This window comes from Haliotis rubra, unplaced genomic scaffold (genome assembly GCF_003918875.1).
Source record: "Haliotis rubra isolate DU_JTF1 unplaced genomic scaffold, ASM391887v1 Scf162, whole genome shotgun sequence".
In the NCBI taxonomy this organism is placed as follows: domain Eukaryota; kingdom Metazoa; phylum Mollusca; class Gastropoda; order Lepetellida; family Haliotidae; genus Haliotis; species Haliotis rubra.
Window position 1 is genome coordinate 1,585,548 of NW_025765581.1, and position 12,952 is coordinate 1,598,499.

The 12,952-nt window shown below is 39.2% G+C and overlaps 1 protein-coding gene across 1 annotated transcript in view; it reads right to left on the reverse strand.

The window, feature by feature from the left end:
* The window catches only part of LOC124271669 (phosphatidylinositide phosphatase SAC2-like), a 411,520-nt gene that overhangs the window by 347,363 nt on the left and 51,205 nt on the right, over nucleotides 1-12,952 (reverse strand). The window contains 1 exon segment of the mRNA XM_046706827.1: nucleotides 572-708. Coding sequence (XP_046562783.1) covers nucleotides 572-708 — 137 coding nt within the window.

The following is a 12,952-nucleotide window of genomic DNA, read 5'->3' on the forward strand; positions in this document are numbered from 1 at the left end:
GGTGGAAGAGAAACAACAATCCGTTTTTGGATTCTGCCTATGATTAAGTGATATCTTGAATTCTCACTGACTGTATATCAAGGGCAGTCAAGCTTATATGGGCATTTTCTCCAATATTTTCCAGATGAACAAGTTTCTGGATATCTGAATCCAAGTTCTACCAACGCATAAATAACTCTGTATAATACATGATATATTTATTCAATATATTGTATAACTCAAATCAATAAATGAACAAGGATAACTGACTACTCAAAGACGTTTTGTCAACTATTTTCTCTCTATTTTGCTTCTTTGAAATTCATGGAACAAAAACACAGTTTATCTAATAAAAGTATATAGGTGAAATAAGACTGACTTCTACTCCAGAAATTCACTCTTTTCAGGATTTAAAAAAAAGGACAAAAAGGGCCATCTTGGTAATTGTGCTCTTTTAATCACTTTGCAAGTGAAAAGAATGTCCCAACAGAATATATTGACTATGATATGAATATAATTTCACTGCATACACACAACTGATAATTTGGTGAATATGGATTTGCAGACAAGCATCCACAGTTGCACATCTCACCTCAAGGTCAAGGTCGGTGGGGTCAGAGTTTGACAGAGACAGAACTGCAATCTTGTTGATCTTATAGATGTTGTGTTCCTTGGCCAGGGTCCCCACGAGGGTGCGCTGTCGGATCAACAACAGCTTCCACTCTGACTCTGCAACAAGAGCGGCAACAGTTAGAATCTGCAGGTTGTACAGAAAGTTAATCATACGATAAAACTGAACTTTGCATCAGCATTATTTCAGCCAATTATATCATAGCAATGAAAGGTAATTGTAATCGTATCTAATTCAACAGATTTAATGCTAGTGACACAAACCAGCAGGATCTCAATTTCTGATCAAAATCACATTTAACCAGCAAAACACCAGCAAACAGGAAACAATGGAGGTGAACACTGAAGATTTAAGGAGAGTCTATGCTGATTATCTGGAGAAGCAATCACAACTTCTTCATCACTCCTTGTCGTCAAGGGGGCTGTGGGGTAGTCTAGTGGTTAAAGCGATGGCTCGTCACTCCGAAGACCCAGGTTGTGAATCCCACATGGGTACAATGTGAAGCCCATTTCTATGTTTTGTCCCAATTATATGATGTTGTTGGAATATTGCTAAAAGCGGCGTAAAACCAAACTCAGTCAGTCACTCCTTGTCACAAGACAACAATCCGCCGCTACTATCACCACTGAAGCATAACTTGTACAGAAGCATAATCAGTGTCAGATATCATGTAGTTGATTGAGAATTACAGAACCCGTGACAATCCATATTAGAATTACTCTTCAGCAACACATGCTTGTCGTAAGAGGTGACTAACAGGATTGGATGGATAGGCTCATGACAGATGTCATCATATCCCAATTGTGTAGATTGATGCTCATGGTGTTGATCACTGGATTGTCTGGTCCAGACTCGATTGTTTATAGACCGCCGCCATAAAGCTGGAATACTGCTGAGTGCGGCGTTAAGCAACAAACAAACAAAACAAAACAAACGAGAATTACAGATCCAGCCACACACCTTCATATTTTTCGTTTCCAGACGTATTAAAGTCTTCCTTTACAGCTTTACAGATCTGTTTGACTAGACACAATGGCACAATTACAATTACAACTAAAATCCTCACAATCTAGATGTCTGTGTGATGTTTAATCTTAAGTCTTACTTTGTGTCATGTTCAAAGTGGGTCCTATCTAAGTGTCATTCTTTCACTTGACACTGAGTGTTTTTTGTCAGAAAGATGCTGATGCTGCCACATTGTATGACCTGAACCAAGAACATTGGACATACTGAATCACTGGAACCAAGAACATTGGTCACACTGAATCACTGGAACCAAGAACATTGGTCTCACCCAATCACTGGAACCAAGAACTTTGGTCTCACCCAATCACTGGAACCAAGAACATTGGTCACACTGAATCACTGGAACCAAGAACAATCACTGGAACCAAGAACATTGGTCACACTGAATCACTGGAACCAAGAACATTGGTCACACTGAATCACTGGAACCAAGAACATTGGTCACACTGAATCACTGGAACCAAGAACATTGGTCACACTGAATCACTGGAACCAAGAACATTGGTCACACTGAATCACTGGAACCAAGAACATTGGTCACACTGAATCACTGGAACCAAGAACATTGGTCACACTGAATCACTGGAACCAAGAACATTGGTCACACTGAATCACTGGAACCAAGAATGTTGGTCACACTGAATCACTGGAACCAAGAACACTGGTCACACTGAATCACTGGAACCAAGAACATTGGTCACACTGAATCACTGGAACCAAGAATGTTGGTCACACTGAATCACTGGAACCAAGAACAATGGTCACACTGGTCACATGAACACTGGGAACCAAGAACATTGGTCACACTGAATCACTGGAACCAAGAACATTGGTCACACTGAATCACTGGAACCATGAACACTGGTCACTGGAACATGAATCACTGGAACCAAGAACATTGGTCACACTGAATCACTGGAACCATGAACATTGGTCACATTGGAACCAAGAACTGAATCACTGGAACCAAGAACATTGGTCACACTGAATCACTGGAACCAAGAACATTGGTCACACTGAATCACTGGAACCAAGAACATTGGTCACACTGAATCACTGGAACCAAGAACATTGGTCACACTGAATCACTGGAACCATGAACACTGGTCACACTGAATCACTGGAACACTGAATCACTGGAACCAATGTTGGTCACACTGAATCACTGGAACCAAGAACATTGGTCACACTGAATCACTGGAACCAAGAACATTGGTCACACTGAATCACTGGAACCAAGAATGAATCACTGGAACCAAGTCACACTGAATCACTGGAACCAAGAACATTGGTCACACTGAATCACTGGAACCAAGAACACTGGTCACACTGAATCACTGGAATGAAATTGGTCACACTGAATCACTGGAAGAACATTGGTCACACTGAATCACTGGAACCAAGAACATTGGTCACACTGAATCACTGGAACCTGGAAAGAACATTGGTCACACTGAATCACTGGAACCAAGAACATTGGTCACACTGAATCACTGGAACCAAGAACATTGGTCACACTGAATCACTGGAACCAAGAACATTGGTCACACTGAATCACTGGAACCAAGAACATTGGTCACACTGAATCACTGGAACCAAGAACATTGGTCACACTGAATCACTGGAACCAAGAACACTGGTCACACTGATCACTCACTGGTCACACTGAACACTGGAACCAAGAACATTGGTCACACTGAATCACTGAACAATCACTGAATCACTGGAACCATGAATGTTGGTCACACTGAATCACTGGAACCAAGAACATTGGTCTCACCCAATCACTGGAACCAAGAACACTAGTCACACTGAATCACCTCTCACCAGTGACAAACAATCCACTGTATTTTACTGAAGCACAGACATTGAGTGTGACCTCCCATATCTTAATCTAAATTGCCTTTACAAAGTCACATGATACATCTTCTTAGGCTCTTATGTTTTGCTTCCAATAAAAGTGAATCAATAAACTTGTTACAAAGTTATTCCCACAAATTGAAAGATTGTACGGAACAGCAGTTTTGAACCCTCACTTACCCCAAAATGTAATTGTGAAAGCATGAACGTGTTAAAATGCTGTTTTCTTTCTCATTCTTGCATCAAGGTAATCCTATTTCAAAATAATTACAAAAAGGTTGTGCTGCATCATAGCTGGTGAGTTGACTGTAGTTCAATCAACTATGATGAAGGGCCATTTATCATAAAAACTATGACAGCTAAATTTGTTATTTATTAACGAAAAAATGCACTGTATGAGAGAAGACCATTAACCCTCAAACTTAAGGAAGTCAGATTTGTATCTAACATCAAACTAAACAACCATCCATTATTGGTTATGCTGCTCAGCTATGACACAGTGAGTGAGTGAGTGAGTTGTGTTTAAGTCTGCTTTGGGCAGTATTTCAATCATATCAGGGTGTGTCAGCCTCACACGGGAGAAAAGCACAATGTGATGTTTATCTAAGACCACTTTGCCACAATCAAACTTAGAAAAATAATCAGCGTTATCTTGAATTCAAACCCATAGCCAAGGGACACAACTCTGCACAGACAACTGCAACTCAGACAACAGTGTGACCCATGCCTCCATAACTGCTATTAGAAAATGGAACTACACTGAGTCGAGGTTTAGCCTAGTTTCTAGTTGTCAAGTTTCCTCTTCTTCATCTGCAGTGGGCAGATCCCGCCACAGGTAATGCAACATTGATGGACTGAACGGCAGCTTCTTCGACTCCATCTGCCACATGGAGGTATATTGATGATCACGGCGGTGGCCGGAGATGAACCAGACACTCCATCAAACCATACAGCAGTGATGAATAAGTCAGCACAAGCACGACACAAGCATTCCTCACAGATTAATCCTGCAATCAGTCATTTCAAACCTGACAAACTTGGTAAACTTGGTAAACAGGTCTTACTGACTTCCCAGATCACCACTCACCCACTTCCTGATGGACTAACCATGCATAGTTCAGATGTTAAGGTGTTTGCTTGGTAGACTTAAGCAGCAAGTTTGATTCTGCACATGATGTGATATTTGTGTTTGAGCATACGCCTTGTGTATCAAAGTTAGCAGAAGTACTCACATTATTATAGAACTCAATGTTATTACCAATAAGGCAGCAATGATACCACTATGAGGTAAATACAAAAACGAGTTATCAGTTGATGTATCAGTCATGATATTCAGTGATATGATAACAAAATAAATTCTTTGATATGTTTTGACCATGTTGATGTTGTGAATTATCATGACAGTGACAGGGGACACAGTGACCTCAAATGAAACATATAAGTGTTGACTATTATCTGCCTAACATTGATATCTTCCATTTCACATATCTCGCTTTCATAAATAACAACCAAATTTTAGTAAAAACACTTCTTTCTTAAAGCTTACATGGAACGCAAAAACACAACTTTGCAGATTCCGTTGCCTTTCGGTATGGGCTTATAGTAATAAATTATCAAAAGTGCAAATTCAATTTATAAAGTTGAACAATAACATGATGAAAAAAATAACGTGAAATCGGAGTTCAAACGATTCACTAAAAAAAACCCAGGTGGGGTGAAAAGTGATTTCAACAGCTGTGCTGCGCTAAATTCCGTGAATAGGTTCGTGCGGCTTGAACCGAGATGCTTATACACACACAAAGAGCCCTGAGCCTATCGGCAAGTGAACCAGCCAATAAAAGACTTCACTACACTTAGCGGCACGCCCACCTGCTCTGACTGGGTTTGGTATCCCGGGTGCTTCGTTTTGAGGGTAGTAAACCCAAGTTCAAAATATTGCACTTTTGATTGCGATTGTACGTTTATAATTTTGATTATTTGTTTTCTTTCATAATCAGCAATGTATATTATATGTCATGAATAAGTGATAATTGGGTTTTAATTAAGTTTATTTTGTTTGTTGCATCTAAGCTTTAAATATGTAGTGATCACGAATAACTATTTAACCTTTAACCAATTGAGTGAGTTTGGTTTTACGCCGCTTTGAGCAATATTCCAGCAATATCACGGCGGGGGACGCCAGAAATGAGCTTCACACAATGTACCCATGTTGGGATTCGAACCCAGGTCTTCGGCATCACGAGCAAATGCTTTAACCACTAGGCTACCCGACTGCCCTCTTTAACCACTTGAATTAAAGATAAGATTCCATTCACTGAATATGTGTCTGACTCATCCTAACAGCCTTAATCACCAGCAGTCTGAAGCCCCAGTACTTTCCTATTCACACCATCCACAGTCATAATGAAAGTGTAGCTAAACATCAAATATTGTCAACAACAAAAATGCTGCAAAGTTTAGGCATAAAGACAGAAGTCTTTTTGGTGCCGACTGCTCCATAAAAAAAATCCACATTTCCAAGCATCATAAAAACCTGTTGTAAAACCATGCCTCAATCAGGCACTAAATAGATTACCATGACAACAGGAAGATGAGACATCTGAGACCGACAGGTAGACCAATGCCTACACGAACACATCTGCCTTGTGTTTAATGTGCCAAGTGGAAGCTGCATATGGTAAGTTAACGATGTTACCAGCGGCTGACCTGCACCTACGGGAAACACCTAGGTGCTTTCACATGCTCAAGCTGGCTCAATATGAAGTGGACAACTCCAATCTCCATCCCCTGGGACTGCTAGAAATGAAGCTACAGTCTTCAAAAGGAATTAGATACAAATTCACACACTCGCTACAATGTGTAACAATGTTGCTGTCCCAGTCTCTAGAGAATAAATTAAAAAATTAATCCAATTACAGTGCAGATTACCTCATTCTGAATTAAGCCGGTTTCAGTTTGGATTTCGTTTTCTATTTCATAGACATATATTTCTAAGTTGGTTTTTCATACTTCTGGGACTAAATATTAGTTTGGTTGAAGTGAAGCAAAAGTGGCACATTTGAGCATGTGTGAGTTTTATTTAACAAATCTTATGTGTATTATTATTATTATTATAGGATATTTATATAGCGCACATATCCAAACACTAGTGCATGCTCAAGGCGCTGGTATTTTTTCCCTCGATCATTTGATGTCAATCTCAACGGCACATCTTATTATCAATCTCAACTCCCTCGGTAGTATACAACTCTTGCAGCCACTAGGCGCACCGAGTAATTGTGGCTTTCTCATGCTAACGAGGTACCCATTCACAGCTGGGTGGACTGGGACACATAGTCACAGTACTTTGTCCATGTTCACTGCACCTTGCTGTACCCGCAACTAGGTTTTTGCACGTATTCATGTGGCCACCATCTGGTCAAATACCAACGGATTCGTGGGTTCTTTTAAGTGCACAGGGTTGTGTACTGTACACTAGGGGTTGTGACAACACTGAAAGAGTCTGCACACAAAGTTGACTCCAAGGTTTTACTACCCGGTCACAGGTGGGCTCGATCCCGACACCGGGTACATTTCAGTTACATCACAGCATCCCTGTTGTGGAATGTAGCCTGACGTGATGCTGGCAACATTAAACATTTACCAAGTTTACAAGACTGAGGTTAGCTGGGATAAAGAATTTATGAGTTTAAATTTTTCTTGCCATTTCACATCCATACAAGTGTTTGCCACTGATATGGCAATGTCCCCTGCCGCTAAAGAATGGAATATCTATATTGACTACTTTATATTTTTTGGTCACATACAAGATGCCTGAAATGACTGGTGTCTGCATAATCACCCAATGTAGGCTGTCAACATAATTGAAAACATTGGGTGCAATGTTTTATGAGACATCGCGTTTAATAAGTTTAAAAAGTGGTCAAGGTCACCCAAATAAAGTAGTGTCTGTTTAATTCCCCAATGTTGGCTGTCACCAAATTTGAAGACATTGGGTACAACAGTCCATGAGATATTGCGTTAACAAGAGTTAAAAGTGTGCAAAGTGTTGTGGTGACCTTGAAGATAAGGTCAAGGTCACCCAAATCAACTGGTGTCTGGGTAATCCCCCAATGTAGGCTGTCACCAAATTTGAAGACATTAGGTACAACAGTCCATGAAATGTCGCGCTAACTAGAGTTTGAAAAGTGTTCAAAGTGTCATGGCGACCTTGAAGATAATGTCAAGGTCACTCAAATCAACTGGTGACTGGGTAATCCCAAAATGTAGGCTGTTACCAACTTTGAAGACATTGGGTACCATCACTACCCTTTACTAAATGACAGTAAAAGTCCTGATCAACACACCGATTGATCAGATCACTTACAAGCTCAAAACACCTTGTCCAGATGACTAACAAGTATTGAATGATTTGGTTGGCAACATGAATAACAAGCTACCAACACCCCAACAAGATGACTAACAAATTTCTAAAGCCCTGACAAAATGACTAACAAGTAACCAACCCTTTGTCCAGATGACAAACAAAATCCCAACACCTGACCACGTGATCAACAAGTGAGTCTAACTTTGTCCCTACTACACAGCAAATGCTCCAACACCATGATGAGTCTAACTTTGTCCCTACGGCACACAACAATTCCTCCAACACCATGAGTTGCAGTTCAAGATTCACCAAGTAGGTCCTGCTGACTCATTATGGAGAACACACAACGTTGATGATGGAGATTTGGTTATTAACGTCACGGTTTTCTGTCCACCCAGCAATTGTTCTAGACAGCCTAATGAGGCAACACAGACAGACAGACTTCCTTGGCATACACTGTAAGCAGACCCTTCCTCAAGACTGTATGAAACATTGGGGCTGTACTGTTTGCAATCAAACAGACATTGAGGAAGCTACGGAAAACTTGTCGGACAGCATGATCCATCATGGACACATTACTGAGTCATCATAAATTTCAATCCAAGTAAATTTGTTCGAAGGAACAGTTTAGCCAATTGGAAATATGTTTCAGGATCAAAATCCATAGTAGCAGACTTTGCTAAAACATTTGAGTCTCCTTGTCTGAACTCTGCTTTCAGCATCAAAGTATTAATACAGATTCTTACAGTTAAGCTTAGGAACAAAATGGAATAAAACTGGACTTTGGACTTCAGATAAATTCTGTTGTATATACTATTCAACATTTGCTAAGGATCACACCTTTGATTGTTTTGGTCCTAAGCAATTGTTGAGTAGTATAGCATAAAATCAGTTTCATAACGGCATCTTAATATCAGCATAGCTGAAGACGTTCATCTGTTCACATATTTGCATTTACAGGTCGGATTACTGGTTTAGTCCTATTCTGATGTTATCTGTTTGTAGAAGGGGATTCAGTGTCTCTATAATGAGTGAATGCTCATATAAAAATATGACCATGTCAAACATTCACAGAATGCAATCCAGAATTTGGATGAATAGGGGATAAACAGTTGATCCTGGATAGGTTAGGGGATGCATGTCAAAACCAGCTTGAATACATCAGGTTTTGATAAAAAACAACAGATTAGAGCACTCCAGCTATCATTGCTAATAAATCTCATCAGCCATGTATATTTTGTTTCTGCCTCTAGGACCATTGGCTTCCTCCTATTGTCACTACATTATTACCACCGTGCCTTGTTGTTGTTAATCCCCTTGATTCATAGCTACATGTTGTTATTACTTAATCCCTGTTCATGTATATAAGTCTGTTCTGTGCTGTAGTACTTCACTCTTGCTTGACAACGGTATAAGAATCCATACCGAAACGTCGCATCATATATAATAAAAGAAGTTATTATCCTTAAAGAATCTAATCCTTTCTAACTCCGAACAAGATGAAGAAATGATCAGTGGACAAAACAAACATATATTCAATGATGTACGCAACCTTAATGTCAAGCTAATGGTACTAAGGTGAGGTCTGGAGACTCTCCTCAATTACCGTTCCACCTTCCATGAATATAATCTAAGAAAGTATTTCCTCACTAACCTATTTTAGATAAACAGTTAAAGGAAAATGGTTTCAGTGACCTTGAAAGATAGGTTAAGGTCGCCACATTTAGACCATATTGTCTGTGAAATCTACAGTTTGTGATGAGCTATCTCACAAACTGCAAACACTTTCTGAGACCTTGAAACTTAGGTCAAGGACACTATTATCAACTGTGGTTTGCAAATAGCTCTTTCAGACACACTGGCATGACATCTGAACCATTTCAATCCGAAGGTTCTCAAGACATCTTGTCCAGTACTTCTCATCACCTCAATAAATGAGGTCAAGGTCACCATTGTCAACAGGGGTCAGCAAACAGCCCTAAAAAGCCAAAATCAATGTTTCTAGAGATATCTTGCAAATAACAACTTAGGGCACACTGACACAAAACCTTATGCCAAGTATCCTATTTCACAAACAAGCTTGGCAGCAGCTGGTTACAACAAAACTCCAGCTCACTTTGACCCTCGAGGTTAAATCATCAGTTTGTCCCAGTGAAGACATGGAACCCTTTTTCTTGCCCCCTTCAAAATTATGGCTGGAACATTATTACTTGCATCAAAAAGCCCTACTCATCCTACATCCTACTCCCTTATTCAGGCCCTGAAGGTAATAACTGCAATTAATTCATCACTAAGGAAAATGATAAGTCAGAGATTCTGATAGCCTCAATCCATGACCTTACCGAACACCTGCATGTCAGATTAGCATGTCAGTGCAAGCTCACTTCACACAAACAGGAAAAATCCACATAACAAAGATAGAAGAGATTTCCTGTGTTCAACACAAATAGGGAATCTATTCTGAAATACTGACATTTCTGTTCACTTTTAGTTTAAATTGTAAAATTCACATCTACATTCATTGCAGAAATACCACATGACAATTCAGTCACCTAGTGTTATCCTAGGAGCTTGGCAGATAACTATTTGTGAAGCAATCAACCTGTCACTGTTTAAACATTCACTCCTATAACCGGATATAATCTTGTCTTGTGAGCTAAGTTTGGATATGCTGTGGGGTCCTTAAGGTTCGCTACAATAGTATTTGAACCTCAGCCAAATTCTCCTACATACTACCATTAGGGCTATGAAAAGAACCCTGTGACTTTCATTCTAAATTTCACTGTCTATTATCACAAAGATTTACAGTTATACCAGTTAAGTGAGTTAAAATATATCATCACCTTGGCAATATTTCAGCCATATATAAGTACACTTAAACTAACATTCTATTCCAAAATATCAACAATCCTGCCAAGGTCTTATCCATCATCCATATTCTTGTAGAAAAACATTTTATATAAAAAAAATACAAAAAATTAATCTTCAACCACTAAAACAAAAATCCCACTTCAAATATTAGCGTAAGTGTTGAAGAAAATCAATGCTTCCCAATTCCATTTTTCTAACTGTTTATATTTCACACCTTAAAGCAAGCACCATTATTGAAGCAACGACTTATGTGTTTTCCTTAACAAGAAACGGGCAATCGAGTATTGAACCATCATCTATTCTCACCCACTGGCAACATCTGAGAGGCAGACCAAGAAACACAATCAATGTCTCCCTAAGGAAAGTTACTTATCTAAACTCAATTCTGGCCAATTTGGCCATTTTCTTGCACTTAGTAGGGATGTCCACTGACAGGATAAACACAGGCGATATTGATCAGGATATTTCTGATATCAAACTACTCCACTAGATAGCATCAATATTCGGCTATAAATACTGCGTGATGGTTCCATTAGTTTGATTCGGAGGAAGGCCACTTATTCTTGTGTCATCTTTGTGTACACAAACGCAATATGTCTGGCAGGGTTTGGGCAGGTTGGACATCTGATTAATACTTGTTAAGTTGGTTTCAACTTCTAGAATGGATGATGAAGATTGCTCATGGTGTTGGAGATGCTTAGGCTTCAATCATGGTGTAAATGTGCTCTAGATTATCACTATTCCTCAACCATACAATGATGACTTTACAAAAGCTGTATGTAATTAGAATACCATACTTCCTCTAATACGAGTACATGCCCAGCGTTCATCTTAGATTTGGTTACTGTTTAACGAATTCAGCAATGTTCCAGCTATATGGCGGTGGTCTGTAAATGATTGAGTCTGGACCAGACAATCCAGTGATCGACATCATAAGCATCATATTGGGATACGATGACATGTGTCAACCAAGTCTGACCACCCAATCCCATTAGTCGCCTCTTACAACAAGAATGGGTTGCTGAAGACCAATTCTAACCCGCATTTTCATGGATCTTTTACTGTAGAATCTGGTTATGAACTTGGCTATGAATATGAAAGGCTTAAAATTCTTAATGGTGTAAATCACCGAATATCACATATCTGAAAAGTAAAATGTTTTCAATCAAACCAATGACTGCTGACTTTAACTGAACACAAAGTTTCATTGATGCCTGTTTAAACCGGAAGTTTAGCTATTGGAATGCATTATTCAGTTTTAATAACCTCAAAAGTCTTCAGTAATGATAGGTTTAGAACCGACAGGTTTAGAATAGCTATCAAATAAGCTAATGTAACCTGTGATTGGTTGACAAATTCATTTGTGGGAATGAGAGTTATCTCCCTTACATCACCAGGTCCAATCAGCTTTTAGCTTTCATTTTATGATCTCGTATACTTTCACTCACATGTCCTTTCATCCGAAAAGAGAAAGCAGGTGAAGCGGGCAAGTTTGCTGAATTATTTTCAGAAATTGTGTAAAACTGGTGATCGAAACTTGGCTAATGATAATACCGAAGCCAAATGATATTTTTTGGTGTATAAATTTATTGTTTTCTGAATAAGTGCAACTGATGTGCTGTGTTGAAAGTACAACTGTTTTAAACGTGATACGATACAATGAGTCAGTGAGTGTGTGAGATGAGGTTTATGCCGATTTTAGCAATATTCCAGCAATATCACGGCGGAGTAGTCACCAGAAATTAGTTTAACACATTGTACCCATGTGGGGAATCGAACCCGGGTCATCGGCGTGACAAGCTAACGTACTAACCACTAGGCTACCCCACAGCCACTGATACAATAGAAAGAAAGAGAATTTCTTTAACTCTGACTGGAAGAATGAACTGTCTTTGAAAAAACAACCAAAAAAACCCCGGGATATGTCAAATTAAATGAATTGACAAAAAGACACAGGCAATTCTTGAAGGTATTGGAAAGGTAACATTCTCTTAGTTTTATGTTTTTATTTGAAAAAGATCTGTCTCACTCCTAGTTTCATCTAATGTGAAATGATTCTAAAATTGGAAGGAGTCATTGTGGCCCATTTTTTAAAGTTTCTAAAATGAACACTATGAGCCAATTCACAAGAGACTCTAATTGACACAAAATCATATGTGTGTCCACAACTAGAAACCATTCCTGTATCAGATACAGACTCACAAGATAACAGTTTCCTA